This window comes from Leptonychotes weddellii, chromosome 6 (genome assembly GCF_054177405.1).
Source record: "Leptonychotes weddellii isolate Sample4059 chromosome 6, ASM5417740v2, whole genome shotgun sequence".
Lineage (NCBI taxonomy): Eukaryota > Metazoa > Chordata > Mammalia > Carnivora > Phocidae > Leptonychotes > Leptonychotes weddellii.
The window spans coordinates 115,320,976-115,335,623 of record NC_138374.1 but is presented as its reverse complement, the minus strand read 5'-3'; the positions used below and the strand labels follow the sequence as shown (position 1 = coordinate 115,335,623).

The 14,648-nt window shown below is 55.3% G+C and overlaps 1 protein-coding gene across 8 annotated transcripts in view; it reads left to right on the top strand.

Moving 5' to 3' along the window:
- Positions 1 to 14,648, top strand: part of PIK3C2B (phosphatidylinositol-4-phosphate 3-kinase catalytic subunit type 2 beta) — a 63,823-nt gene that overhangs the window by 32,229 nt on the left and 16,946 nt on the right. For 6 of the 8 annotated variants that reach the window (XM_081825059.1, XM_081825061.1, XM_081825060.1 and 3 more), the window contains 12 exons: positions 1,296 to 1,442; positions 2,063 to 2,096; positions 3,452 to 3,647; positions 4,684 to 4,806; positions 8,212 to 8,379; positions 8,896 to 9,007; positions 10,269 to 10,411; positions 10,804 to 10,875; positions 11,686 to 11,874; positions 13,085 to 13,178; positions 13,331 to 13,425; positions 13,894 to 14,074. In XM_081825059.1, coding sequence (XP_081681185.1) covers positions 1,296 to 1,442; positions 2,063 to 2,096; positions 3,452 to 3,647; positions 4,684 to 4,806; positions 8,212 to 8,379; positions 8,896 to 9,007; positions 10,269 to 10,411; positions 10,804 to 10,875; positions 11,686 to 11,874; positions 13,085 to 13,178; positions 13,331 to 13,425; positions 13,894 to 14,074 — 1,554 coding nt within the window. The remainder of the gene's footprint in view (positions 1 to 1,295; positions 1,443 to 2,062; positions 2,097 to 3,451; positions 3,648 to 4,683; positions 4,807 to 8,211; positions 8,380 to 8,895; positions 9,008 to 10,268; positions 10,412 to 10,803; positions 10,876 to 11,685; positions 11,875 to 13,084; positions 13,179 to 13,330; positions 13,426 to 13,893; positions 14,075 to 14,648) is intronic. The other 2 variants (XM_081825063.1, XM_081825062.1) reach the window with 2 other exon arrangements.

The following is a 14,648-nucleotide window of genomic DNA, read 5'->3' as shown; positions in this document are numbered from 1 at the left end:
CAGTTGGCAAGAGGGGTTCTGCTCCTCTGTGGAAGCAGGTCAAGAACCATGCCCTGATCCCTGTCTCCGGAGTAGGGCGTCTCCAAAGCTAAGGGACATAGAGATGTCCCCCCGGCTGCTGTACTTGAATGTGCACCAGAGTGTGCATCCTATGAGCAATGCCCAGGAACCTCTGATTTGAGACGCTCTGGTGTGCTGGAGTCACAGGTAGGAAACCGTCAGGAGGTGAAGGGTCCCGGAGGTAGGCAAGGGCCGGGACTCTCCTCACTTGGCTTCTCGTGGAGTTTTAAGCCGCGAAACCATGTGAATAAACATTTGCCCCAAATGTCATGAAGGTTTTAAAAAAAAAAGGACAGCGATCTTCAAAACTAATCCCTATCTCATGGTTCCAGTGCACAGTGGTCATGGACTCTTGCCTTTGGGGGAGTTGAGCATTATGTGTAGCTCAGTCCTCCACCCACCACCGGAATCCCTTCTCGGGCAGCCTCTCCTCCATGCCCACGTTTACCGGGATGAGCGGGAAGGTCTCTGAGCACCTTTTGTGTACGAGTCTGGCTCTACGTCAGTGGCTGCTGTGGGTAGAGAAGCATAAAGATTGTCTTAGCCTTTAGGGAGTGTGTGTTCCTGCTAGCAAGACAGGATAGTAACACAAGGCTGTTAGTAGACAGAACAGGGTGGTTATGAGTTCATCATGGGCTCTTGGAGAGGGATAAGAAGACTGGCCAGGGGGCTGTGAGAAGGAGCTGGGTGTTCGCCGGTCCATGATTTGAACTTCCGTAGGTAATCAGGACAGGACAGGTGAGGTGATTCCGAGTGAGAAAACTGCAGGAGGCCAAGTGCAGAGGAGAACGCATGGGTGTGGCCTGCCTGTGGTGCCTTGGCATCCCCCTGGAAGGTCTAGGTGACAATAAGAGTTGTAAGGCGGCCTGGGCAAAGGGGCCTGAATATGGTCTCTAGCTTCCTTGCTATTCCCTATGGATTGATTTTATTAAAACTGCATGTCTCTGGGGGATGTATGTGTGTTATGTGTTTGTACAGTAGCTGCCAGAGGGAGTCTGGGAATCAGAGGAGGTTCAGGGAGGATGGGCGAAAGACCTAGAAGCCTGGGCATGGCTCATCTAATTCAAGAGGAGCGATTGTTTGCTAATGCTGGATGTTTGAAAATCAAGCATGGGAGTCCACTCTTACTCCTGAGGGTCATGAAGCCCTACTCCCCACAACCCGTTCCTTCAATAGTGTGGGTGCTGGGGGCTGAGAGTGCTCGCCTGCCAGCCTCGCTGTGCCGCCTCCCATAGGGGGATTTCCCACTGAAGGCCGACAGGGTGGTCCAGTCCGTCAAAGCCATCTGCAACGCCCTAGCCGCCGTGGAGACCCCTGAGATCACCAGCGCCCTCAACCAGCTGCCCCCCTGCCCCTCCCGTATGCAGCCGAAAATTCAGAAGGTAACGGGGCTCAGAGCGCTAATGTGGGGGAGGAGGAGAACAGTAGTCACAGGTAGCTGGGTGACGAGGTGCCCACTTACTCAAAAGGTCCTCTCTCCACCTCCATCTTGCAAGTTTGGAATTTACCACAAGAGTTCTTGTGTCCCCTCTTCCTGAGGATGAGGGCAGTTGAGGGTCCGCCCCGGCACTGATTGCGAGGAACCCGGGCTGGCAAAGGCTTTATTCATCATCACCGAGGCATTGCCTGGCGCTTTGCATACCCATCAGGATGCAAAACCAAACCCTCCCCTGAGCCAGGGGCTCCGTGACTCCACAGTGGGGGCCGCATGCTGAACACACAGGGCCAGCAAGGTAGCCACCGTGACCTGGGCTGGAGTGGCCCGAGGGTGGGAGTGTCTCATTTGGGTGGACACGACTTTAACCTTGGTCTGGCTCCCTCTGTCCATCACGTGGCTCTGGTATAAACCGTGATGCGGTCTTCCCTGGGGATTCTCTCTCTGCGCCTCACATGTCAGGCCAGTCTGGTCCAGATGAGCACAGCTGTGGAAAGCCCTTCTTCCAGCTATGCCAAAAAAGGCCACAGCCCTGAAGCTCCCCTCCCTCTCCTTTTCCCCCAATAGGATCCCACTGTCTTGGCTGTGAGGGAAAACCGAGGTAAGGGAACTCCTCTCTGTCTTTATTCAGCGGGGGCAGCTGAAAATAGGTCTCTGCCCAGATTCCTTTTTCTCCCTGGCCCTTTGATTTATGGGTCCAGGTCTGCGCGTGTGTGTGTGTGTGTGTGTGTGTGTGTGTGTGTGTTTTCCAGCTGGAGAGCACATTTCTTTCCACAAAATGTTTTCTCATTATTTTTACTAGTTATTCCTGTGGTGTCCCTGGGAGATGGTGATGAGGCGATTTACGTGGGAGGCTGGGGGTGGTGAGGCAAAATTAGCCCTGGGCTCCAGAGGAGAAAACTCTCACTAGGGTAGGGCTGTCATTATTCTTCAGGAGGCTCATGACACCTGTATTTCCAACTCAGAATGGGCCTGGGGAGAAGGTGATAAAGAATTTTTCACTAGGAGTGAGTCTTTCAAGCGGAACTTTGCTCTCTGGGATTCTTGGTTAGTGATTCCCAGTCTTTTGGATTCCATGAATTAATAACCTGCCCCACGATGCATTATTTTATTTCATTTTATTTTATTTTAAAGATTATTTATTTATTTGAGAGAGAGAGAGCACAAGCAGGGGGAGCAGGAGGCAGAGGGAGAGGGAGAAGCAGGCTCTCCGCTGGGGAGCCTGATGCGGGGCTCGATCCTAGGACCCTGGTATCATGACCTTAGCTGAAGGCAGATGCTTAACCGACTGAGCCACCCAGGCACCCTGAACAAAGCATTTATTTTAAGGACCAACATAGAAATTGTCTGCTTTTCTTTTGCCAAGCAATGACTTTTAAGTGATCATTTAATGATGATTTCCCAAAAGAAAAGACATTTAACACAAAATAAGTAGCCCTATGTAAAAATAAGGAGAATGTTTAAAATTGAGTGTTGGGCGCCTGGGTGCCTCAGTCGGTGAAGCATCTGCCTTCAGCTCAGGTCATGGTCCCAGGGTCCTGGGATCGAGCCCCCCGCATCGGGCTCTCTGCTCCGCGGGAAGCCTGCTTCTCCCTCTACCCCTCCCTCTACCCCTCCCCCCTGCTTGTGCGCGCGCGCGCGCGCACGCGCTCGCGCTCTCTCTCTCACGCTCTCTTTCTCTCTCAAATAAAGTCTTTATAAAACAAAACTAAGGAGACCCTGATATTTAAAACGGTAATAATAAAATTGAGTATCGTTTTGTGAGAAGCTCATGACATGATTCTGCTTTTTCCCCCTCGTTTCACCACGGCTGGATAACCTTGTCGCGGCTGTTGGAAACCGACTGGCACTTGGGGACTACTGCCCTGGGGTACACCATCCTCCCCAGTGCCATGGCAACAGGATGGGGCGCGCAGAGCCCTTGTGACCTTTCCTTCTGACCCGTTCCTTTCACAGAGAAGGTTGTGGAAGCTCTGACGGCCGCCATCTTGGACCTGGTGGAGCTGTACTGCAGCACGTTCGATGCGGACTTCCAGACGGCCGTGCACGGGAGCCGCAAGCACGAGCTGGTCCAGGAGGCCTGCCATTTCTCTGGGCCCCTGGCCTTCACTGTCTATGCCACCCACCGCATCCCCATCACCTGGGCTACCAGGTGAGCCCAGGGCTGAATGTCCTCCAGGGAGCGAGCGGAGTTTGACTTTCAGATGGCTTCTCCCTGTCTCGTGCAACCCCACTGTCCTGAGTGGACGGTCTGAGGCATTGTGGTGCACCAAGGGCCTGATGGTGGGGGACTGTGGGCAGGGACATCCCAAGGAGAGGCAGGAGGTGCCCTGGGATCGGAGAGGAGGCTGCAGTGGTCAGATCCTGCCAGGCCCTCTCAGAGCTGGTTGCATCGGCATCCCTGCCCCCCACCCGTCCCAGGCCAGCTGATGGAGACACTGCGACAGATGGCGGCTTCCCAGATTCAGTGCCTGCCCCAAGGCCAATGACTGCACTTCCCTGCAGATGCACAATGGGAGGGGGGTGGGGAGGTGGGAGATGACCCTTTGTGGGCAGTTCCCTAGGCCTGCACGGGTGGGTGGAGGGGGAGCCTTCATTTGGTAATCCTCAGCTCCTCCGCCTGGTCCCTGGCATCCAGGGCCTGGGGGAAAAGGCATTTGGCTCCACCCCCCTCCTTTCCGGACCCCCCCCCCCCCATTCCCCCTCTCTCTTTGTTCCTCACTTAATGTATTCCTCTGGGCGATTGGCGGAGAACAAAGGAGGCAGCCTGGGAAACCAGGGCCTCCTCTGACCTCTTCTGTCGGGCACCTGTCACGAGCCACAGGGACCCCCATGTGTTGGCATTCACGTCGGCATATGTCGATTTCATCCCCCCCCACCCTTGTTGCTTGTGCATGCACACACAGACACCCACCAACTGTAAGGAGGCGGCTGCGCGGGCTGGTCCCCAGTAAAAGGAGGAAAACCGTGGGCCCAGCATGGAGCCTGAAGGTGGGCGGAGGGATCCAGATCCAGTTGCTTCTCCTGAAGCTTTCTCAAATCCACTTTGACTTTTGTGTCCCGTGACCCCATGCTCTGGCCCCCAGGGAACAGGGAGGAGTCCTCACAGGAGAAATGGAGCTTGGCATAGGCTGGGTGACTGTGATGGGGTTTGGAAGCTGAGCGTCCTTCTTCTCTTTCTGTTGTAGCTATGAAGATTTCTACCTCTCCTGCTCCCTCAGCCATGGCGGGAAGGAACTATGCAGCTCCTTGTACACCCGAAGGGCTCACTTTTCCAAGTACCTCTTCCACCTCATCATCTGGGACCAGCAGTAAGCCCTCCCCCTGGGCCCTGGGCCGCCCCTGCAGACCCCACAGAGGGGCCCACACCTGCAGTACACCAGGCCCCACCACGAACCCTACCTACACAGACCCTCAGCCTCTCGAGTCTCTGTTTCCTTAACCCTTAGATGGGGTCAAGTACCATTTCTAATGCACAAAGGCTCTCTCTGTAAACCATAAAGGATCGTATAAAAGTTCGTGGTTGGCTTTCACAATAATTCATCGTCTTGATCTTGTCTCCTTTTAAGGTTTAACTAGTTTGAGGGATTCTCATCCTCTCCCTTCTTCCCAAAGTTTCCATCTGATACGGAGAGGGGTTGTGCTTTTTTCCTTGTAGGAGGGAAAGGGCAGGTTGTCCAGAGGAAAGCAGAGTGGGCTGGGAGCCACAGGAATAAGCCTCTCTTTCTAGCTCTGTCTCTAGTCCTACATTCTCTTTGGCCTCTCTGTGCCTCAAACTGTAAAGTGGGGCCAATTGTTTAATTCAGAGGCCATTGTGGCATTGAAATGAGATAGAGTATAAATATAAGTATGAAACCACAAGCACAAGGTGGTATTAATCAGCATTTATTACCAGCATTTGCTGCCGGGAAGGTAGGCGTCTGCCAGGCAGGGCAGGAGGGAAATGGAGGCAAGCACGTGTCGGGGGGAAGGTACTGCAGGTGTGTGCCCGCCCTGTGCTCTTTCTGTGCTGCGCCCTGCCCTTCCTCCAGACTGCCAGAAAGCCCCTTGTTTGCTGCCCCCAGCTTCACTTCCCCAGACTGGCTGTGTCTGAGTCCTTATTTGCAGAGCAGAACTAGAACTTCAATATTTGGAGTGCAGATGAGAGGCCGAACAGGGTCCTCGGGGAGGCCAAGGTTGCCAAAATAGGCCGAGGCAGAGTCTGTGCAGGCACTGTGAGAGGTGGGGTATTTAACGGACGGACAGCTGGGAAGGCAGGCCCTTCTCCTGTCTTCACACCTGTGTCAGTTACAGAGTAATAAAGCGGTACATAAAGCTTTCATCAAACAACCACTGGGGCCGGAGAGACTCTTTGGAGGCAGGGGATGGCTGCCTCCGATGGCTTTGGAGTTTCACCATCACCTTCCGCCCCGTGGGCCTCGATGACTTCGCTGCCAAGGGGGTCGTGCAATCAAGTGCTTTAACCCAGGCAGACCCCACAACATTGGCCCAAGCCTCTCTTCCCATAGAGTCTCAGCGGCACAGAGCCTGGCCTGGCCTGGCCTGCCCTACCTCGGCCTGCCTGCTCTGTGGGTCTCCTTCCACTCCCTGTCTTAGATTCAGCCTCGAATCCCAAAGGGCTGGTCCCTGCCTAGAGCCTGTGGAGATTTCCTCTCCGTGCTCCCCATCCCCATGCCCCACAGAGGCTCGTGGCACCTTCATGGTCAGGATCACGGCATCTGGGAGAAGACGCTACAGTGTAGGGTTCAGAGCATGGGCTTGGGCGCACTCACCCTAACTATAGGTGGAACCTTGGGAAGTAATAGGGCCTCACTTGTAGGGCCGTGTGAGAACTTCTGGGACACTGCAAGTAAAGTGCATGGCACAGTAGCCAGCATGTGATAAATGCTTTCTTCTTCATCCTTGTCATCTTTTTAGCTGGGGGAGCCTTCTCAGTTCCAGTTTCCCTGTTCCAAGTGACTGACACAGTGACTGGTACACGGAGATATTTGTGCATGCAAATCCTATTTGCATAGCCCAGTTCCAGTGCAGAAGCCTCAGTGTTCCGTAGCAAAAAGCACACAATGTGTACACACATCACACAAGTGAAGCTGTGTTCCACTCTCCACTGAGGAGGAACCCAGGGTCGAGGTGTGCACCGTTCTGAGGTTGCGAGTAGCAAAACCAGGACTGGAACCGGCACATCCCAGGAGTCCTTCCTGGAGGAGGTGGCCCTTGTGATGTGACGTTGAGGAATGGCTGCAGAGGGAAGCAGAGGGGTTTCTCAGGCAGGGAGGAGGTTCAGGCTGCAGTCAGTATACTGGTTATCCTGATGGACCCCGGATGATGGTCTGTGGGAGAGGTTTTGGAATGCTAGATGGACTCGAGGACTGAGGAGAAGGGAATCCTGGCTGGTTCTAAGGGTTGTGGCTTCCTATTCTCTTTGCCTCCAGATGCACAGCCAGAAGCCTCTTCTGGGCTGACAAGAGAGGGGTCAGCACCAGCCCCCTCTCCACTTTGCTGTGGGGTCAGCTGACTGTCCTGCCTCCGCAGTACTGGGATCAGCTCACTCTCAAAATAGGCCCAGCGGCCGCGCTCTGCCATCCACTAGCCAAGCCCGGGCCTCGCATGTCTGCTGGCTGCTGGAGGGGCCCTAATTATAGCCGTGGGTGCCCAGGGTACAGGCAGCTGGGACAGCAGGGCTCTGCCAGTCTCTGGCGGGTGGGAGGGAGTGCCTCACTTAGGTGGAGACTTTCCTGCAGGAGTGAGGGGCAGCAGTGGAGGGAGGCTGCTTGATCGGGGGACCCCTCAGAACCTTGGGGGTGGCCGCCCTGCCTCTGTGCCCTCTGGCGTAGAAGCTGCCCTGGGCTGGCCAGGAGGGCGTGACAGTGTGGACTTTGGCCCAGGGACAACTTCCCCAAAAGGTAATGTGGGTCCTCCCTCGCTTTCCACAGCTCCCCTCCTCTCTTTCCCTCACCCCACCCCAGCTCCTTTTCCTGAACTTGGAGGGAGTGGCTGGGCGTGATCTGGGCAGAGGAGCCCCCGGAGAACACATCTGGACTGGGGTAGTGGCAAGGCTTACGTGTCTCAGTTCTTATCATCGCTGGCCAGTTTGCTTGCTCTCCCCCCAGGGACTTTGGGAAGCCCCTTCTCTTTAACCCTTTGGTTTTGAAAATGTTTTTGGGGTGACAACAGACCATGTTGTGCCCTGGGGGTTGAGAGAAGAAGGGGACAGGAGAGGACAGACAGTGGGAGGACTATTGGGGGAGGGTGGCCTGAGGGCAAAGAACACCCTGCTGCCGCTTCCTCCTTGCTTTTTCAGCCTGGGAAGTGGGGGAGGGATGAGGATTGTCAAGAGGAGCAGCTTCTTGGTGACCCTCTGCAGAAATCCTGAAACAGGGGCCGTGTGGCTTCACTATGGGACCTGTAGTCATCTGAACTCTGAGATGGCTCTGGCTACCCAAGTTCTGTCTGGTCACCGCGGGTGGCCTCCAAATCGGGATGTTAGGCACACTGTACTGAGAGGCTGCAAAGACAGCACAGTGTGCTTCTGGGCGCATCCAGTGGAGGTTGCGCCTACCGTTTGGGACCTGTCCTGGTTCCAGGCTTCCCCAGGGAGCACATCTGATATCCCGAGAGGCAGGTCGAGTTCTCAGCCTCCGCTCGGCTTCCTGGGCCACCTGTCCCTTGACGCCACAAGGGTGGCACCTCCTGACTTGGTTTCCTGTCCTCCCCAGGATCTGCTTCCCTGTGCAGGTGAACCGGCTGCCTCGGGAGACCCTGCTGTGTGCCACACTCTACGCTCTGCCCATCCCCTTGCCTGGGAGCTCCTCAGAGGCCAATAAGCAGCGGCGTTTGCCGGAAGCCCTGGGCTGGGTCACTACCCCACTCTTCAACTTTAGGCAGTACGTGGTTCCCACGCCAGTGGCTTCTTGGCCTTGGAAGGGAAGGAGGGGGATAGAGGGGCCTGGTGCTGCGCTGGCCAGTGCCCCTTGGGACAGTTGGCCATGTGGGGCTCACCCACAGAGTCCAGAGGGCCCTAGCTGGGGGACCAAGGCACAGGAGTAGAGACCAGGACAGTTGATGTAACCAAGAGCTTCTGGGCAGGATGGGGCTGGGGGCGGTGTGTGCATGCGTGGAAACAGAGTCCTTGGGTAACGTCATCTGGCCCTGTCACTGGAAGGGCCTTAGAGGTCATCTAGTCCACCTCTCTGCCTCATGGGGCATCCCCACCACCAGGTCATCCAGAGGCTTCCTGGAGGGAGTGTGTTTTTATAGGACCTGGAAGAAGGAAGAGCCTGTGATCTAAGAGAAGAATGACAGAGTTGGGTGGTGGCTTCAAAGGCAGATTTTTGGATGGGGGAGCAGGAGGAAAACCATCGTGTTTGTTGGCTCATTCCCCTCCCCTCCATTCTCCTTAGAGTCCTGACCTGTGGTCGGAAGCTTCTGGGCTTATGGCCAGCAACACAGGAAAACCCCAGTGCCCGTTGGAGCGCACCTAATTTCCACCAGCCAGATAGCGTCATCCTGCAGGTGAGACCCCAGCCCCAGGACCCTCCCTCCTACCCGCTGCTCAGGACTGCCCAAGAGCCAGCTCTGAGTTTTCTGCCTGAAGGTTTGGGCTAGGAAGTAAGAGAAATTGCTGACACGTTGGGCACAGGGCCCTGATGTGATGGAAGCAAACGGGTGAATTTGGTTGGACCCGGGGTGGGAGGGTGAGTTCTGTGGAATCTGTGTGCCATCTCCTGGGGGTTAACTTTGATTTCAAGGAGGCCGAAGGCAGGGCCTGAGCACCTGCACCGCCCCCCCACCCCCCGCCCCGGGCTCAGCAACTTGGAATCCTTTGTATTGAGCCCACGTATTACTGAGTCTGATAAAATTTGAGCTGTCCCCTCTTGGGGCCTGAGGGGAAACCCCCGGTGCAGCCAGCCACCCAGTCGCTCCCGGAGTGGACCCACCCTCTGGGGAGAGGAGGAGCTGGTCAAGCCCAAGGTCTAGTTACTGCTTTCTGGCTCCCCTTTCTTATGATCATGAGATGCTTTGGAATGGAATCTGGAATATCAAAGTGGACATAGCATGAAATAGAATGATACAGAATGAAAGCTCCAGAGGCAGGCATTTTTGTCTCTCGTAATTAACCATTTTTGTCTCTCGTAATTAACCAGACTCAATGCCCAGGACCTAGAACATTGCTTGGCAACGTATCAGGGTTCAATAAATATTTGTTGATTGAGGGAACATAGGACCCACTCCGCTCTGATACCCGACTTCATAGGATGAAGATCATAGAGCAAGGGGACCCGGGGCCACAGGGTTGAGAGTCGGTAGGGCCCTCACCTGGCATATGGTCCCACTTCCCATCAGGGAGCAGTGCCTTCCAGGGCCACCCTTGAAGGCTCCCTGGCCTCAGCTTGGAGGTTCCCAGTGGCTCAGCCTGGTGACACTTCTGTTCAAAGTTCTGGCCTGGGGCCGGGCCCCCCCCCTCACCTGGCTACATCTCCCCCCAACCTCTTTCTCACTTGCCCATTCTCCTCTCACTCTCTCTGTTTCCTTCTCATTTTTTGCTGGAAGTGACAATTGGAAGGGGCTTTCCCCAGAGTCCCAAGTTGCCACGAAGTCCAACAGGGGTATTTTACAAGCAACCTGCAGGGAAGGAAGGGAGGGAAGAAGGCAGGACCTCCGGCCTGAGACGGCCTGAGACGGAGGTGCTGGAGAGCCGGGAAGGTGGCGGCTCACCTTCTCACTCACTCACCTGCCTGTCCTCTCTCCCCACTTCTCTGACGCTATCCCCCAGATCGACTTCCCCACCTCAGCCTTCGACATCAAGTTCACCAGCCCCCCTGGAGACAAGTTCAGCCCCCGCTATGTGTTTGGCAGCCTCCGGGAGGAAGACCAACGGGTGCTTAAGAACATCATGCAGAAGGAGTCCTTGTACTGGTGAGGCCCGGGGCCTTCCCCCCGTGTGGCTCAGGCCCCAGTCTGTCTGACCTCTCACCCGCCAGCTCCAGGTTCCCGCCCTCCTGCTTTGGGAGTAGAGATGGGATGGGGTGGGCATTGCCACGGAGGCAGGACGCAGTGGAGAGAGGGCTCTGCTGGGGCAGCCTCCAGGCTTCTTCTCCTGAGCTGACACTAGGCAGAGCGGTGAGACCGGGGTCAGGAGATTGATTGGATCTAGGAATGCCCATCCCCACAATGGGGACCTGGCCCAGACTCGGCTTGCCAGAGGACCCACACCCCAGATATGCTGTCTACTACTCGCTATCCATGGGGGCAGCTGGTTCCTGTCCTTACCACCCTGCCCCCACCTCCTGCCCCTGCCACACCCACAGCCTTTGCATTTCTCTGGCCCTGTCACTTTCCAAAAAGGATCAGGTGTCGGGGCAGGCTGGCAGCTCTCAAGGGTAAGCAAATCCAAGCTGATGTCATCCTTGGGGCTGCTTCTCTTACCAGGATTGGAGGGGGAGGGGAGTTGGAGGAGCTGGTGGGATGGGGGCTCCTGCCCTGCCTGCTTGTGTGTGTGTGTGTGTGTGTGTGTGTGTGTGTGTTGGAGGGGGCAAGGGAGATGGGGCTCATCTCTCCCTCATATCCCACCCAAGGAGCCAGAGTAGCTGAGTGACTACAGATCCCCCTGCCTGCACTCCTCTGCTGACCCCTTGCTTCATTAGCCCCTCAGCTCCCTTCTCCCATTAGACACCTGATCTCAGGCAAGGCTTAATTAGCTGTGGCTTCTATAAAACCTCCAGCTGGCCCCGGAAAGCCCCAGAGGCTTCTCAGCCATCCAGACCCGGACATGTGGGGACCACTGCCCTCTGGTGGCTCATCTTGAGAGAGGCGCTCTAAGGGCATCCGCAGGAGGGGTGGCAGACTGGGTGCCCTTGACCTGTGCATTCTGCCTCAGTCTGAGATGTCCTGAGATGTCAGGATCAAAGATAAGATTTGGGCCCTGGTGCCCAAACGTTGCTTCACACATTGCAGTCACCTGGGGATCTTTTAAAACTACCACTGCCTGGTTTCCCCAGACATCCTGACTCCCTTGGTGTCGGTGTGGCCCGGGCATGGGGACTTTATAAACCTCCCCAGGTATTTGTCATGTGCAGCAAAGTTTGGGAAGCACTGAACTGGAGAATGTGTAGCATTCTTTTGGAGAGTAAATTCCCTACCCTGTGGCTGACAGTGCTCTCGCTCACCTCCCCTGCAACCCCCACCCGCAGGCTCACGGATGCTGATAAGAAGCGCCTGTGGGAGAAGCGATACTATTGCCATTTGGAGGTGAACTCCCTCCCCCTGGTGCTCGCCAGCGCCCCCAGCTGGGAGTGGGCTTGCTTGCCCGACATCTATGCTCTCCTGAAGCAGTGGACCCACATGAATCACCAGGATGCCCTGGGGCTCCTGCATGCCACGTGAGTTGTAACACCCACCTTTCCTTGACCACGAGTCCTTCCAGAAGCCAAGGCTTGGCACTGTGCACCGCTAGCCTGAGCCAGCCCTGGGGAAAATGGTAAGGTGGGCTAGGAAATTCAGGGCATCTTCGCTTCTTTTTTGCTTTTTCTTGGCCTCCTTTCCCCACGGTGTGACATTAGGAACATTTTCCAAGCATACTTGGAAACCAAAAACTTTACAGTGAACATCCATGTACCCGCTACCTAGATTCTAACCATTTTAACTATTTGCTATATTTGCTTTCTTGCGTGTATATCCCTCTATCCAACCGTCAATATCCATCTTATTTTTTTTAATACATTTCAGTGTAAGTTGCAGACATCATACCTCCCTCTAAATACGTCAGCGTATGTATATCATTAACTAGAACTCAATGTTTGCTTGTTTGTTTTTTCTTTTGAGGGAAAATTTACATATCAGGAAATGCCTACGCCTTACTTGTACGTTGGCTGAGTCTTGACAAGTGCACACCCCTGGGTGACCCAAACCTTACCACTTAGTTCGACTTTAACAGTCCTCTCTTCCCTCTTTCCTTCGGAAGGGTTCTCTGGGGACTTGCTCCTCCCAGTTTCAGACCCCGGGGCTGCCTTTTCCAGATGGTACCCAGTATTCTTGGCTTCTTTCTTGCTGCTCTTGGTAGTTAAACTGTATGTGATCCATGTGTCTTGCCTTCGGGACTTTTTGAGACCACATTTTTGCTAATCTCTGCTCAACTAAACTCTGCCATGGGGTACTGGCTTATATAAAACTCCATGATTCTCTATTCTTCACCTGGCTGGCTTTGCATTAAAGGATGGTACCATCATGTTTTAATCCACATAAGGGCTCTTCGGTGACAGGAATTTCTAGCACAGTGGGAGTTGAGGAAAAGATTTTCAGGAATGGGGTTGAAGACTTTGTCCAGTTTTCTTTAACTCATACAAGGAATGGAAGTGGCCACCGTCCTGTTCCTCCGTGGCCCCATGCCAGCTCTGACCAGGGGACAGGGCCATTCTTAAGGGTTGCTATCCAGACAAGGAGCTAAGGATTCTTCTAGTGGCTTTGGCAGACTCTGAGGGACCTTGCCTTTTCTCCCGCCGTGTCTCTGAAGCCCGGCTGTGAGGGTGCTGGCTCACTCCTGGGCTGCAGAGCCTGCAGCTGGGCGTCAGGGGACTGGGCTCTGTTTTGCAGCTTCCCGGACCAGGAGGTGCGACGGATGGCCGTCCAGTGGATTGGCTCGCTGTCGGACGCTGAGCTCCTCGACTACTTGCCTCAGCTTGTGCAGGTGGGCGGACCGGCCTTCCCTCCAGTTCTGAGGATCCCTCCCCCGGCCCCAAGTCCGTGTGCATTCTCCTTGTAGAGCCCAGGGTCCCCAGTGGGATAGTGGGAGGTGTAGCCGACAGGCAGGCCATATAGCCTTCTCTTTCCCCTAAACAGGCCCTGAAGTACGAGTGTTACCTGGACAGCCCCTTGGTGCGCTTCCTCCTGAAACGAGCCATCTCTGACTTGAGAGTGACTCACTACTTCTTCTGGTGAGCCTTGTGTGCAGAGGTGGGAGGCAGACATGCGTCCTCGGCTCAGGAGTATTTTACTCTTTGGTGGGCAAGGATGGGGAGCTGAGCCGTTGGGGTTCCAGGACGTTGCTGACTTACCATGTGGCTGCAGGCTAGCACGGTTCCCCGCCCCCACGGGGGGGGGGGGTGTCAGTCCCCAGGGGACAATGAGGATTATCCCTGGCCCTCCTTTCCATCGACACTCGGCAGAGATAGAAAGGAGAAGGGAGCCACAGAGGGGCTTTGAGCTCTAAATAAAGGCAGAGTGGGCACAGACTGGGATCCAGATGAACACCTCTGTATGAGCTATGCATACAGTCTGTTTTTCCCTCTGGGCTCGGGAGGGGTTTTCCGGGGAGCTGGAGCAGCGTCTGACCCCTCCCCGCCATTCCACATACCCCTGCTGGTGATCCCAAGTGTCCCGACCCCCCCCCCTTTGCCTTGCAGGCTCCTGAAGGACGGCCTCAAAGACTCTCAGTTCAGCATCCGCTACCAGTACCTGCTGGCAGCCTTGCTGTGCTGCTGTGGCAAAGGGCTGAGAGAGGAGTTTAACCGCCAGTGCTGGCTCGTCAATACCCTGGCCAAGCTGGCCCAGCAGGTCCGAGAGGCCGCCCCATCTGCGCGGCAGGTGAGGGGGGCGGAGCCGCCTCTACCCGTTTCTGGTCTCGGGCTTTTGTAACCAGCCGTTAATTCCTTCGACGTCCTCAACGGCAGGGTGGCACTTGACCGTCTCTGATTTAAGGACTGGAAGGAAGGAACTCTGTCTCTAACCTACAGGCCACAAAATGACAGTCTGCAGACTGGATACAGTTTTGGTTAGCCTGCAGAGTGTTACCGTTTTAACTGTTTGCTTTAAAGGCTAAGCACATTTGTATAAGTTGTTCACTGCACAAGGGCACCCAGCCAGAGAGGGCAAGTGTGGGCTGAAATCCAGTCCTACTTTGTTCAGTATGCTGTGAGCCATAGCTCAGGGCTACTGTTACCCAGAGTGGAGACCTTTACTGTTTGTACAACCGGCTGTATAAGGCCAACAGTGTTCCCGGTTACTAACATTTAAAAACCGGGAGAATTGGGGCGCCTGGGTGGCTCAGATGGTTGGGCGTCTGCCTTCGGCTCAGGTCATGATCGAGCCCTGCGTCGGGCTCCCTGCTCAATGCAGAGCCTGCTTCTCCCTCTCCCTCTGCCATTCCTTCTGCTTGTGC